The 15,447-nt window shown below is 45.0% G+C and overlaps 1 protein-coding gene across 4 annotated transcripts; it reads left to right on the top strand.

Moving 5' to 3' along the window:
* Positions 1-2,141: 2,141 nt before the first annotated feature.
* On the top strand, positions 2,142-10,298 carry LOC121681189. Of its 4 annotated transcripts, XM_042060785.1 has the most exons (4): positions 2,142-2,547; positions 8,517-8,610; positions 8,711-8,927; positions 9,137-10,298. In XM_042060785.1, the coding sequence occupies exons 2-4, from the start codon at positions 8,599-8,601 to the stop codon at positions 9,142-9,144; spliced, it is 237 nt and encodes a 78-aa protein (XP_041916719.1). In that variant the 5' UTR covers positions 2,142-2,547; positions 8,517-8,598; the 3' UTR covers positions 9,145-10,298. The 4 variants fall into 4 exon arrangements, with proteins under 4 accessions (XP_041916719.1, XP_041916718.1, XP_041916716.1 ...); XM_042060784.1 differs by having other exon boundaries at positions 2,142-2,359; positions 8,711-10,298; XM_042060782.1 differs by having other exon boundaries at positions 8,711-10,298.
* Positions 10,299-15,447: the final 5,149 nt, after the last annotated feature.

Raw genomic sequence — 15,447 nt, 5'->3', positions numbered from 1 at the left:
TAATGCTTATTAATTACCTCTCGGAAAAAGTCCTGTTTCAAACAGCCCGTAGTCCCCCTTTAAAAGCCCTACTGAAAGGCTGACTGCGGGGTAGGGCACTGAGAGAGGGAGAGAGAGAGAGAAAGAGAGAGAGAGAGCCATGTTTCAGGCCCACTTATGGCATTAGTCAATCTGCTGTCCAGATGTCTTACACAGGTGACAGCTGCAATAGCCTAACAAGCAAATTAATCATGGGGCTTTTGTGGTGCTTCATTCTGGGGAAACTCATTTCGCTTCATAAAAGGCTTCATCTCCTGTGGAAAAAAAATGACAAATTGCAGCCATGGCGTGAGAGAGAGAGGGAGGGAGAGAGAGAGAGAGAGAGAGAGGGAGGGAGGTGGTGAACAGACTGTGCGCGTTGGTGTGCCATTCCTGTGAGGTTGTGTAGTGCATGGAAGGGTGTGTGTGGGTGTGTGTGTGTGTGTGTGTGTGTGTGTGTGTGTGTATGAGAAGAGGGGTGGGGGCTGACAAGCCTGGCGTGACTGTGATGGTGCCCGCTCCTGCCACGCTGGGGGTGAGCTTCTGACAGCCCGCACAGGTGGCGCGCCCAGATTAAAACCCACTCGCCTGCGCAGGCCGCGGGCACAGCGGCCCTTTGAAGACGACCCGTGGGCGGGCACTGCCACCGAGCACTAATCAGACCATTGTCTTTAAAGGGTGGATGGGGCAAACACAGAATGAAAGGGGGGCACAATAAGGCCTGTGTTTTTCAGGGTGGGGTGGTACTGGGGGGGGGGCAAATAGTCCTCTGATGAAGAGACCTGAGGGGACCAGGAGGGACTGGAAGGGGTGGGGGCATCTGTGTTTGGAAGCCCACTCTGTATCAGACACATACTGGATCTCAGGGAGAGTCAGATGGCAGGACATTCTTTGACAAATGAGCCTTGTTGAGTGAAGATAGGCCAATTTCACACATACTGCAGGCTCCAGTGGGCTCGGCGTAAATATGCTCATGAATTCAGAGGCCAGAATGAACAAAAAATAACAGTTGAGAAACTAAACTTTCGGATTCAAGTCTTAATAGAAAAAGGGGGAGCTTCAGTAGAGGAGAGAGAAAGAGAGAGAGAGAGCACAATAGCTTTACATTTCAAAAAGGAAATATGGGCAATTGAAAACCCGACAATGACAATAGAAGTGACAAAGCATAGAACTTTCGGATTTAGCTGAAAAGCGGGAAAGTTAATAACACAAAATATAGAAGATAAGTCCTTGAACGTCACCCAACACAAAACTGCAATTATCATCGTAACAAGAAAAGAAGAAAGGGCCGTGAAGCAAAGTCTATTCTTAAAGAGGATTACACTACTTCACAAGAGAGCCAACAGTCTGTTTGTTTCTCCTCATTTGTTCAAAGACGCACGGAGGTGACAGATGTCAAAATCGGTGCATTACTTAAGCATAATTATGGCATTCTTTCTCTCTGCACCATACTTTGTGTTCATTGTGCTTTCGTAGCTTTTCCTTTGAGCTTTTTCCACCGAACTGCAGTGTGTGTGCAGAAAGCATTTCTTCAGCGTTGTCACTCATCATAGTAGCAAGGACAGGCTGAGGTGATTTCAGTGACATGCATTTTCCCGTAGCATTGAAAAATCGGGAGAAAGGCGCTAAGAGTACACTTACTCTCGTGGTGAGATTAAAGTGAGTTTTCCCTTGAATCAACAAGAAATGCGTCTTCCTCACCCCAATCCTACTACAACCTCTTATCTGCCAACGTGATGAATAGAGTACGTTGCCATGGTCGCAGACCTCTGTAAACACTTCAATCACCGCTATAGATTTTGTTTAATTTTCTATGTAATTAACGTCACAGGGGTGTACTGACTGCCCCGTTTTACCTCACTGAGAACGGCAGCAAACCTGAGCGATGGCTTCATTTATGGATTGGCAGGTGGGGTAGGCTGTGGGTGTTAGTGTGTGTGCGTGTGTGTGTGTGTGTGAGTGTGAAGGGGGGGAGGGGAGCGTGTGTGTGTGTGTGGAGGGGGGAGGCAGATTTGGACACCTATGCCAGTACACGGCCAAGGAATGCAGTATTGCCCGGTGCTCAGATAGAGCCAACCTCTGACTCCCATGGCACTGTCCCCCGGCCAGATAAGCACCTTATCGTGACAGCCTGGATGATACGTCTTCCAGCCACGGGCCCGGCCAGTACGCTGGGGTGATGGACGGCAGACATGTTTTTACATGCTTAAATGACTAACGGCAGGACCCTGGACAGCTTATTAGGCCAGGAAGTGCTTTAGTGACACGTGTGCGCCAATGCATCATGACAAGAGGCTGCTGGGAAGCCTGTGACATATGGCCCTGTGAGGAGCGCCGCCAGGTGAGCCTCAGCTCTGCTCCGAGCTCTCTCCGCTGAGTGTGACTGTAGCCAGGGGATGTGGAGTCTGGTATGGAAGCGAGAGGCTCTCAGGGAGATCAGAATGGCTCTCTCAGCTTCTAGAGACCAGCCTGACCCACACGCCTGACCCACACTTGGGGTTTCTCCCAGATTTTATTCACCTGTCTCAGGTAGGATGAAGTCTCTTCTTGAACACACACTGGCCTTATAAAGTCTTTCTAGGCACTCAGGTCATTTCATAGTTGATTAGAAAAACAAACTCTGTATGTGACAGATGACTTCTGACCTCACCTGACCAGGGGCGCGTTTCCCAAAACCATAGTTGCTAACCAGTTAGCAACTTAGTTGGTTGGCAATGGGAAATTGCATTGCAACCAACAAAGTTGCTAACTTAGTTAGCGCACCCCAGAGCCACACCAGGGCTAGTTCCTCTCAACACGCAACTACTGTCTTAGTTCTCCAGAGACAAAGGTAAAGATGACTGATATTCAGGGACTTTTATCCATAGCCCACTCAAACCCAGGCTGACCAGTACTGTTGCTTCGCTAGGCCCACAAGAAGGGATATGATGACATACCACTCATCAGCTGCATTGGACAACATATCATTTCAACCCCAATGTATCCAAACAGGCTAATAGACAGGCTACACCAGGCATGTAATTGAAGCGTTCCATTTGTGGAGCGTGTACTGCAATGATTAGCTTCCACTATACTCAATGGAACTGCAGCCATGGCTACACCAGACATTACATCATTTTAAAAAATGAGACCCGCGAACAGGGCACTTCGTGTAGTCTGGCTGTAAGTCACAAAAGATCTGGCTACATAATTTGGCTTTTGTGGTGCAAGGAAATTCATATAAGCCTACTTTTCCATGAACGATAAGGTCAACAGCTACAGTAAGTTATTTTTTCACTTGATCTCCTCACCACAATTATTTGACAGGACCAGCTGAGCCAGCAGTTGGACTTAATGTCCACCTTTGTTAGAGAGACACTGAGGCAAAGGAGGTAATCCAGTTGAGACTGTTTACAGACATGTCCAGCCTAATTAATGTGTGTCATGGCACCAGGCGGCCCTGTTTGTTCTGACCTGAGGCTACAATAAACAACGCAATAATAAACATAGTAAATTCTGCTCCGTCTTTCAGTTGGTTAAATTAGCTATGCTGGGGGACCAGTGATGCTTTATTATGGCAGACAAAATCGGTGGTGGTACAACCATGTTTCAAAGCATTTTGTTTCTGGCGGTAAGAAGTAAGTTATGTAAACAATGGCAGAACTGTGATGACGCCTGTGCAATTTTGATGGGAGTCTGTGGCAGGTTAGATCACAGACACGCCACAGTGGCTATAGACTCTCTCATCACAAGCAGCGGGCGAGTTCTGTGTCTGTGTCTGTTCAGACATCCAAAGCTTCAAGCTCAGACACTAGGACTGAGCTTCTGCCTTTGGGATGGGCTGGTTGGTGGCCGAGGGGGGGGGGGGGGGGGGGGTCTGGGGCTGTGATGATGCTTTTGGTGCTTGCTAATGGTGTGTGTGTGTGGGGGGGGGGGGGTTGAGTATAGAGATTTGGTTGTGGGGGGTGGGGGGTGGTGCGTCTTCTGTTGGTTGGCCAGTGCTGCTGTGACTGCAGTCGGCGTTCAGTCGGACACCCTGGTGCTGGTCCCCTGGGGCCTTGAAAAGCTAATTAGTTTTTTAAGGCATTTATTTATCATAGATAAACTGTCAAACAATCTCACTGGCGTGTCCCCTGATGGAAAAAAGAACTTCTCATTAGTTTGTTCAATTAAGCTTTCCTCCCCTTCAAACACACACCCCCATTGAACAAATACACACACACACACACGCACACACACACACACTTACTTACTCACACACACACGTACACGTACACGCACACGCACACGCACACACACACACACACACACAGAAAGAGAGAGACACTTTTAACAAAGTTGCATCAATAGAGACAAAAGACTTAAGAATATGGCCCTTTGTGGGAGCGACAGCAGAAGAGAAGGACTATGGGACAGTAAAACTTTGCCAAATTCCAACTGTGCCAAACTCTGCAAACTTGGTCCTCAATCAGGTACACAGATGAAAATGATCTAAAAGCACTATAAGGGCACTGTTCTTTAAATATAGTGCCATCACATACACATACACCACCTCAAACAGCACCAGAATATAAGGACTGTCCTTTAAATAGGCCTATTAGTCTCATCACATACACATAAACCACCCCAAACAGCACCAGAATATAAGGAGTGTCCTTTAAATAGGCCTATAGTGTCATCATATACGTACTGTACATAAACCACCTCAAGCAAAGGTCAAGACATACAGGGTATTGTATTCATATTTTACACTTAATCTCACATCTTGTCCTCCCCCTGATATCCATTGCCTGATGAGGTGGTTAACATTCCTGTGTTAATCAGGCCTTTGATGTATGCCCTAAGCTTTCTGCCTATCAGCCAATATTGGTATTGGGGGACGATACATAACAAAAGTGTCAAGCGATTTCATGACACGGCTCTTCCTGACGCCTTGTCTCGTTGTTCATTAAAATCATTAGAGGCGTCCGACCAGCTCAGCCCGACTGGCTCCATGTCACGGCCAAAAATGGATTTAGTCTCTGAGTCACGTCTTAGAAAGTTGCTCTGTTGTCTTGAGGTCACATTCCCCTGTCTGACAGAAGGATAACATGGCCTAGCCTGGATGGCAGCGTCCTGCACAGCAGATGCGTTCGGTCACGTCTGCCCATATGTTGCTGTTGCTGTGCAGTTCCATACTACCACTGTCCGTGCGAAGAGCACACGACTGATGATTGCATTTGAATTATTTTTTTTAAATTTCTGCCCAGAGTGCTTTCGCATCAACACCCCCCCCCCCCCCCCCATTAACCCCCAAGACAATATGGCCCGTGCGCCAACAAGGCAATATTCAGCTTGTTCCATCACTCTAATTCACTCCCTGCCCATCTATATTTAATTTAGGCTCAACTCCACTGAGAAATTAATAAATAAATACATACACTGGCCCTCATACAAATGACATGGAAGGGCCGGGCGCCCAGAAGTTTGTTCAAGTTTGCACAAGAGAGAGAGAGAGAGAGAGAGAGAGAGAGAGAGAAGGGGCAAAAGAGATGGAGAGGGAGAACAGATAGAGAAAAGGCAGATAGTGTGAAATAGAAGAAGAGGAGAAGAAGGGGTAAAAAGATAGTGTGAATGAGAGATAGCAGGCGTGGAGGAGAAGGAAGAGTGCGAGAGGGCGGGCGAGGCAGAAGAGGCCCTCTGCCTCCCTGTGACTTCAGGAGTCGCATGCGTGTGTGTGTGTGTGTGTGTGTGTGTGTGTGTGTGGAGTCAGAGGCTGACTATCTCCCATCCCCAGTCCCCTCACCAATCCCATCCTCATCCCGCTCTGCGGAGACAAGCCAGGGCCTGTTTACTCCCATGCCCTTCAGCTGACATTAGCGCAGGTCTCATGTGCAATCCAGTTATCTTCCACTGGCCTGAATACGCCGTGTTTTTTAAGCAACGCTCGCCGCATTAACCATCTCTTTCCCCAGGAAACAAACACGACATCTCCACTAAAAGGCAGCAGGGCCGGGGGCGGTGGGGTGGTGGAGTGTGTGGGTGTGTGTGTGTGTGTGTGTGTGTGTGTAGGGGAGGAGGGGGGCAGGGGGAGGGGTGTTACCTGCAAACATGCGAGTGTGTTGTGTATGTGTGTGTGTGTGTGCAGGGCCTGGACCTCCCAGGTGTCCTGCTGCTGTTGTGGAGAAGGAGGGAGAGAGAACACCGTGTCGATCCGGCTCTCCTCCCAACAGCTCCATGCTCTGAACCCCCCCTCTCCCCTCAACCCCCCACCCTCGCAGACACCACAGGACGCACAGCCGTTTATTGAAAATCTGTGTACCTCAATTTTCCCATTTGTCTTACTAAAAGCAGAGGGCTCGTAGGTTCGGCTTAAAGAATAATCCCCTCTAGTTCAGCTCTCCAATATTAAATCAGCACCTTCAGGGACCCTGTGAGTAATTTGGTGCAACAAAGTTTTCTGCATCTGCATCGCTTTGTTTACTCTGTTCACGACCTCCATGAGGCAAGGACATGCTGCTACATTAGCATGCTGCAGGAGGGAGACACACACATTTAGCAATTACTTTATCACTCCCCAATCAGAGAAAAACATCACAAAGTTCTACCCACCTCATTTCATTTTATTTGGGCTCTTTCGATGCATCTTGTGTTGAGAGGACATTTGAGATTAGATTGCGAATGCTTTTATTCTTAAACATGCCAGTAAAATGAAGTATGTTGTGTGAATCTTATGACGTATATCTTATTAAAGGTCTTGTTTTGTTTGGAAACTGCACTGTGGCAATCAGCAGCACAGACTCTTTGTTACTGTGTCTGCATGTCTGTGCTGTAACACAAATTGCCTCATTAAAGACATTAAAGTTTCGTAAGTCTAAGTCTAAGCACATCAGTCCTTTAGATAGTGCTGTGTTCTTAGGCAGACGCAATAAAAGTGAAATAATATGTCTGTTTTTTTTTGTCCTAAATAGAGCTAAATAAAAGAGTTTACACTGCTGATGTTAAAATATGCAGATTCACTCGTGTTGGTATATTGTTGTGAGGTTAACATTTTCCAGTAAATCTACAAACTAAAGGCTGCACCAAAAAGGTAAATTAGTGAATGGGTCTCTCCATAGGGGCCTCCCAACCACAGAGGACCACACCATGCCACACCGAGTACCTGCTTAATCTAGCCTTTGGCTCACAGCTCTGAATCAAGGGCGTAGGTTTGGTCTCAGCTTTGGTTGTTTCAATACCAATACTAAGTGAAGAATCTTGATACTTTTGCGATTTTTTTAAATTTGATTTGGTTTGTGTGATTTGTGAGATCATTCACATCAGTGGCAATCATGGAATTTGATTGACCCTCCACACACACAAACAAACACACACACACACACACACACACACACACACACACACACACACACACAGAAAGAGGTTATCATCAGTGTTGGACAAGTTACTTCAAAATCATAATGTATTATGTATTACTCATTACTGTCATTTGTAGTAATTTGTTACATTATAATATTACTGTAATGAATTGTAAGGCTATTGTATTAGCCTACTTTTATGTTACTTTTACCAAAATATCTAGAAATATGGATTTGGAATTCTAAATGCAGTTTATTATGCTCAATGCAGCTCATTGCACTTCTAAGGCGATGTGGTATAACATAATGACTGAGCTAGGCTTAAGGCTAACAACAGTAGAATGCAATAGGCGCAGTGATGTCTCATGATGCAATACAAGGAACAATCATAGCCAGAATTTTGTTAAAAGCAGACCAAAGGTCGAAGTCTGGTCAATTGTTATAGAAATGCTGTAACTTTAGGCTTAACCTAAGATTAAGCTAAGTATGTCATCATATGGCCAACTATAAGGATGTAATCTGCCTGTTCTCATGGATGGGTAGTATTTCTGAAACATGTAATATGTATTTCAAATACAAAATAGTATTTTGTCATAAAAAGCTACTGTAGTGTGGGGGATGGATGCGTACACACAAGAGGCTCTCCGACAACTCACGAACACAAGTTACTACAACCCCCTTGCCTCCAACCCCATGCCACAGGTTAGACTTGATTTAAAGAATATTTTGGATCATGCTTTGGCACACAACTGGATCAATGCCAATGAGTACAAATTCCTATTACCCTCAGACCCAAAGATAGGCACATTGTATCTCCTGCCCAAAATACACAAGGACCCTCCCACCCCACCTGGAAGGCCCATTATTAGTGGAATTGACACTATCACAGAACCAGCTTCTAGGTATATAGACTTCCACATTAAGCCTCTTACACAGTCATTACAGGCATATCTCCAGGACACTACACATGTTTTGAAAAAGCTGGGGGAAATCAATTATAATCCCAATTTTATACTGGCTACCATGGATGTGGAAGCTCTCTACACAAATATAGCTCACTCAGACGGACTGTTTGCTCTCCATCATTACCTTCAAAAAAGACCTAACAACCAGAGCCCTCCCACTGATTTCATTGTGGAACTGACACGTTGGAGTCTTAACAACAACTTTTTCTTATTTCAGGTATCAAGTTATACAGGCAGGTCATGGGAACCGCGATGGGTGCTGCATATGCTCCAAACTATGCTGGCCTCTACCTGGGCAAATGGGAGGAACGGTACGTCTTGAGTTCAAGTAACCCCTACAGACATTACATCCAGTACTATGGGCGCTGCATAGATGATTTACTCATAATTTTCTCTGTTTCTGTCCAACAGCTGAACGAATTCCACCTGTACTTGAACAGCGTCAACCTCAACATAAAGTTAAGCTTGGACTTCAGCTCAACCTCAATCAACTTCCTTGATTTGAAAATCTATGTGGACACGGAGGGGGCCCTTCACACCACCATTTACAGGAAGCCCACCGACAGGAACACCATCCTCAGAGCAGACAGCTTCCACCCAGCCAACTTAATTTCAAACATCCCATACGGTCAGTTTCAGAGACTCCGACGAATCTGTGACTCAGACAATGATTTTGAAGTTCAGTCAACTGACATGTATGAACGTTTTAAACAAAGGGGCTACAAGGACAAAACTTTGAACCGTGCATTGACTAAAACAAAATCAACTGAACGAGCCAACCTCTTCAAACCCAAACCCAAGAAACCTGTGAGTAACAGAACCTTTTGCTCCCTACAGTACAGTAACCAAACCAACAAAATCAAACAAATCATCAAAAGCAACTGGGACATTTTACTGAGTGACACTGCTCTGGCCCCTGTCTTCGCTGAACCCCCCCAGTTTGCTGTGAAAAGGGCCCCTACCCTCAAGGATAAGTTGGTAAGAAATTACATCTCTGCTCCCAAACCAAAAACGTTCCTGACCAAACCCACAGGCACTTTTCAGTGCGGCGCCTGTAGACACTGCCCACACATCAACAAGTCAACCACCTTCATGAATGCAACTGGTACTAAATCTTTTCATTGTAAACAATTTGCCAATTGCAACTCTACTCATGTCATATATTGTCTTGACTGCAAGTGTGGCTGTTTCTACATTGGCCTCACTAAGAGGAGACTGAGGGACCGCTTTGGAGAACATAAGTATGCAATCAAAAACTATCCCATCGCCAAACACTTTCAGTCCTCCTCACATTGTAACCCTACAGAACTTAAAGTAATGGTCATTGAGGTCATCCAAAAGGACATCAGGGATGGGGATAGACTGAGAACATTGGCCCAGAGAGAATCCTTTTGGATTGACACCTTAGAGGCAGTGAACTTTCCTGGACTGAATGAGGAACTGGGCTTTTCTGTGTTTTTATGAGAAAAAAAAACCCTGATATGTACTTAGTTTACTGAACTGTAACATACTCATTGTTTCCTGCTATTCCACTGAGGTGTATGTGAGGGATCTGCCACTCACAAGGAACTACATGGTTTTTTGACTGTTTCTTTGTCCTAAGCATGGCTGTGCTAATGTTAGTGATGCTTTGTACATTGGTATTGTCTTAACTACACATCAACATGGTATGTGTAGTGCTCTAGTGGTATTTAACTTTAACATGTCATGTTGTGTCATTTTGTCTCTATGTCTTGTTGTGTCAAATTTGTGTCAAACCAGTCACGTGATTGGATCACATGACTTTTTGGACTTTAAAAACACACCTGTTTGATACTGTTTTAATCAGCCCTGAAGAAGGTCGCACGCGACCGAAACGCGTCGGCTTGATGTCCCACTCAGAAAAATAAAGGACTTTTAACTTTACTTCAGACGTGCCTCGGACCCTCTCTCTGCTCTCTACTTGTATTCCTCTGGACACCGATGAGCACCTGAAGTTTCACTAACTACCCACAGACGCAACTCTACCCCTCTCTCTCTCTCTGCATAGTATTTTGTCATTTGTATTTTATTGAGTTGAAGGAAATGGCTCTGTATTTAGTATCAAAATACTTTATTGGTGTGTATTTTTGCATTTTAAAAATACTGCAAAATACTATATGTGAAAAACACTAAAATGGTAGATACTACACACAGGTGTAATGAATAATTGATAATTAGGCAACAATGATTTATGTTTACCGCAATCAGCTAATGTGAGAACAGCTGTGTTCAGCGACACTCCCAGCTTTTCAGTGACGGCTATTGCTGAAGCATCAGCTCTGGTCTAAAGTATAAGTAAGTATAAGTATAAGTATATATACTCTTTTGATCCTGTGAGGGAAATTTGGTCTCTGCATTTATCCCAATCTGTGAATTAGTGAAACACACTCAGCACACAGTGAACACACAGTGAGGTGAAGCACACACTAATCCCGGCGCAGTGAGCTGCCTGCAACCACAGCGGCACTGGGGGAGCAGTGAGGGGTTAGGTGCCTTGCTCAAGGGCACTTCAGCCGTGCCTACTGGTCAGGATTCGAACCGGCAACCCAGGTTACAAGTCCGAAGCGCTAACCAGTAGGCCACGGCTGCCCTGAAGCACTGGTGTGAAGTCGTACGCAAGTAAAGATGAGCAAGTTTACCTGTGCAACTTCACATAAGGACACCGACAAAGGCAACAATGTCCTATTGGCTCCATGCCGATCTTTGACAGTAATCTTTAAAAATGTCAGATACCTCAATGAACCACAATGACATCAATAGATGGTAAGGTGTTGAGTGTGTTTGAATTCCCTTCCTTGTAGCATACTTATCTGCATTCCACAGTGGGGAGAAGTTCACCTTGTTTAATTAAATAACAATTCTATTTCCTTATTAGCTGCATACTTGAGGTTGGAGATATTAAGGCATGTCACATACTGGAACTTCAAGATACATAGCCTTATGATTTTCTTATTCAGTTCTGCACTGGACTTGAATTACGAAATTCGGCACAGATACATAATTATGATTTTGGCCTATTGATTAATGTGGTTAATTAATTAAAGTATAAGTATATATACTCTTTTGATCCCGAAAATGTAATCTCTGCATTTATCCCAATCCGTGAATTAGTGAAACATACTCAGCACACAGTGAATACACACTTATCCTGGCGCAGTGAGCTGCCTGCAACAACAGCAGCGCTCGGGGAGCAGTGAGGGGTTAGGTGCCTTGCTCAAGGGCACTTCAGCCGTGCCTACTGGTCGGCGTTCGAACCGACAACCCTCCGGTTACAAGTCCGAAGCGCTAACCAGTAGGTCGTATGGGATAAGCATCAGCTAAATGTAAATGTAAATTCTTGAATTATTCTTAATTCTGATCACACTACATGAACTTGCATACGGTATACTATTTGGTATGACAGGGGCCAAATTGTATTGTTTTTTACTATATAGTTTTAATAGGCTAAATGTTTGGGATAAAAAAGCTTTTTTGCAGTGCTTCCATACTTCCTTGAAAAAAGTATTTTGAGTATTTTCTAAATACAAAAATACAGTATTTTATTTTGATACATTAAAAATGAGGGTAGGCCTATTGGGTATTTTATTTTGAAATACATTCTGATGTATTTTTGTCCATCCCAGTTTGTTCCCAGCATTAGCACAACTCAGCGATGGTTAGCTTGTCACCTGTGACCATATATGCTAGGCCTAAGTGACTGACCTATCTGGATGCGTTTGGAGATGCCTCATGAACGTTGTTGAATAGGCTTAATTTATCCTGGTGCCACACACCTTGCATGTCGCTGTTTGCTTATTTCCTCTGTGCATGAAGTTATTGTAACCGAAAATAATGATAAAAGGCACAACTCCGGGAGGACTTCTTGTCGCCATGGTCAATGCATTTTTTATACAGTATATCTGTGAGTGTGCGCACATGCCTTGCACATTAGGGCAAAGGGGCCATGCCGCTCGTTATCCGTTTTCCAAAGTATTCTGTATGTAGCAATAAAATAAAATAGAAATATATGAATACATTTAGATTTTAAAAAAGCAATAATTGCATGAAATACAGCTTGTTCAGGAGTCTCGAAGCTCGAGTCCGAGTCAAGTCTGAAGTCTTTTGAGTGGAGTCGTAAGTCAAGTCAGAAGTCATTGTTTTTGCGACCTCACTGCTTTTCAGCCAATCAATGACGTTTCTTGTACTGTAGTGCTGGCTGTCGGAAGGATCAGCAGCACAAATAAGTTCGCTAAAATATTGGTGTCGACAATTTTGTCATCTTAAAATTTTGACTAGGACTAGTCCTTTAGGGTCCCGCCCTAAATCTACGCCCATGCTCTGAATGTAGCATAGCAGAGATTAAACAGCATCAAATAAAACAAATCCTTCTTCTGAACTGATATACGAGACAATTCATAGAGTCAGCACGGACGGCTCATACGCACAGTAGAGATGAGAGAAACACATCTGAGGGGTTTAATCTGTTAATGCAACGGATCTGGTAATCTACAGGCAGGTCTAAACTGAGGCTCTACTCCCCTCCCTTCCCTGTGCCACTTCGGCTAAATTCTCACTGCGCCTGTGGCCCTGTGATATAATCGCCACGTAAACCAACGCTGCTCCGGTAGTAAATACTCCGTCCAGACGACGCTGCTGTCCTGATTAACGAGGGCAGTCGGAGTATTAATGACTGTGGTAAATAACACCATCATTAGTCAATTGATTATTTCTAAATAATTACACAGGCGGTATGAGACCTGGAGGAGGCAGACGTTGTAAACTTGGGAGCTGGTTTTACACACAGGGACTGGCCAGTACAGACATTTCTGTTCTCTTTTTCATGGAAACATGGAAAAATAGATTAGGTGACGTGTGTGTGCATGTTTCTTTTTTTTTTTTTTTTTATCTTTTCCTGTTTTATTTTTTTCTCTTTCGCAACTCCATTTTGCATAAGAGGAAAATGAAGAGGAAGCCAAATCATCTGCAGTGTGGAAGAGAAATAAGTTCAGCTCTGTTTCGAGAGAGAGTAGTTCCCATTACCGGAGGTAATCATTCGTTCTTATACAGCATGAGCTCGGCGTGTCGTGACATACAGTGATCTGCGGCCGCTGACTGCATTGAACATATTACAAAACCATTTCAGGGCTGGGAAGACCGTGGGTCGAAACACACACAGGCTCTACCTGTTATTCTCTGAAACAAACGTATCAAAGAGGCTTTCCTGAATAAATGGTCCAAATGCGAACACAAACTATCCAGATTAGTCTATTATCCTATTAAGGCCACTCAGAGCGGCGCAGCAGAGGCTGAGATGGAGAACAGACGAGGCCCATCAGAGGACATTAGACCAGCGCCGCCCGCTCCTCCCCCGGCTGTTTGCTCAGCTCAGCTCAGCGCAGCTCCCATCGCCCAGCAACAGACGCAGTCGCCACGGCAGCGGTAGTGTCTGGCCGTTTGGACCGGCGTCTCTGGGTTCAGGCAAGGCCTTCACTGCCTGCAACCAGTTCCACCCCCCCCCCCCCTGCGCTGAATCAAATAAATAAACGGCTACCGAGAGGCCGATTTTATTGTGTACGCACACAGGAATTGAATATCAACAAAATAGTCTCTGAGCACGCACAAATGAATCTCTCGAAATTAAAAAGAAATATTTAGATCAGAGTTATTAAAGGTAAACATCTGCTAGGCCTGACATTTAAATAGGACGTATTTCCCCGTCATATCAACCCCCCCCCCCCCCCCCCCCCCCACACACACACACACCACCACCACTGCCGCCACCGGCTCACTATGCTCTCCTAGAGTCCCAGTTTTTGTGGTGCATTTAAAGAAAACTGGATTTGCTGCTTTGACACCAGCGTGCACAACTTCAGAGACAGTCAGGGTGAAGATGTGCACAGCACTCGAGATTACGACCAATCCCCTCATTCAAATCCCTCTGTGTGAGGGAGCATATGCATGCATCTGTGTGTGAGTGTGTGTGTGTGTGTGTGTATGATGGTGTTTGTGTGATAGTGTTCGTGTGTGTGTGCATGCGAGAGAAAGAAAGAGAGACTGACACCTTACAAAGCTTAGATCCATGGTGTGTGGCATCCAGACAGCTCTGGAAGCCGCCATGCTTTCATTCGGATTCACTACGCTTTGTTACATCCCTGCAGCACTCAGGAAAATTGTTTCTAAAAGCAGCATGGGGCAAAATGGCTGCCCCAGACAGGTGAGGCCTAATGCATGATGACACAGCGTTTAATGAATCTGAACCCAGAGTGTGAGGTAAAGAGAACAGGGTGAAAGAAAGACAGCTCAAAGCCCCACAAACGAAGGCAAGCTCTGAAAGACAGCATGTAAAGAGGACGAAAAGAAGAAAAAATCCTCCTCTCTCTCTCTCTCTCTCTCTCTCTCACCACCATGGCTTTAAGCAGCATGCACATAAAGAAGCAGCCTCAGCAGAAGATACTTGTGCCGCAGATAAAGCAGCTCTTTTCCCCCAACCCTTAATCAACATATAATGCATTATTTTCTGCAGATAACAAGAGAAGAATTAGTTCAAATTATTTTTAAGTTTTTGTTAATTGCTTTTGGCGCCCGGAGCTGTTCTCCGCTGCGCTGCCTCGGTAGCGAGCAGCAGTGGCTGCCTCTAAAGCGTCACTACTCTCTCACTCACTCGCCTCTAATTCACGCTCTCAGACTAGCCGAGTCCCAAGTAAGGGTTTATGAAGCATTCAGGTCTTTATCTGTGTGTACACCTCTGATGCCATCACCAGGCTAAGCGCTATTTCCACTAACACTCATCCCTTAAATTAAAAAAAGCAGTGGGCGTGCATTTCACCGGAGAATCTAATATCCCCAATCCCAATGGGGCATTTACGTGCCTTTTATAACTCTAATTATCTTATACAATTACAGTATATCAGCTTTTAGTGGCCCATTGTACTCCCGCAATACATCATGTGGACAGGTGCCTCTGCTATGCACTATCTGTCTTGCATTAGATGGCGAGGAAACAAAAGTTCAGTAAGATGCAATATCCTACCCCTGGGTGATTGCGATGATGGCATTGCTGGGTTTTTAATAGAGTGGCACCCTGCGCAGTCGAGCGCATCCCAGTTTCGTAATTCAACCTCAAGTCAGAGTGAGCAAGTGAGAGGGAG

The sequence above is a fragment of the Alosa sapidissima genome, chromosome 14 (genome assembly GCF_018492685.1).
Source record: "Alosa sapidissima isolate fAloSap1 chromosome 14, fAloSap1.pri, whole genome shotgun sequence".
Classification (NCBI taxonomy): domain Eukaryota; kingdom Metazoa; phylum Chordata; class Actinopteri; order Clupeiformes; family Clupeidae; genus Alosa; species Alosa sapidissima.
Note: the sequence above shows the minus strand (reverse complement) of the source record. Positions and strands in the feature narration are given on the sequence as shown.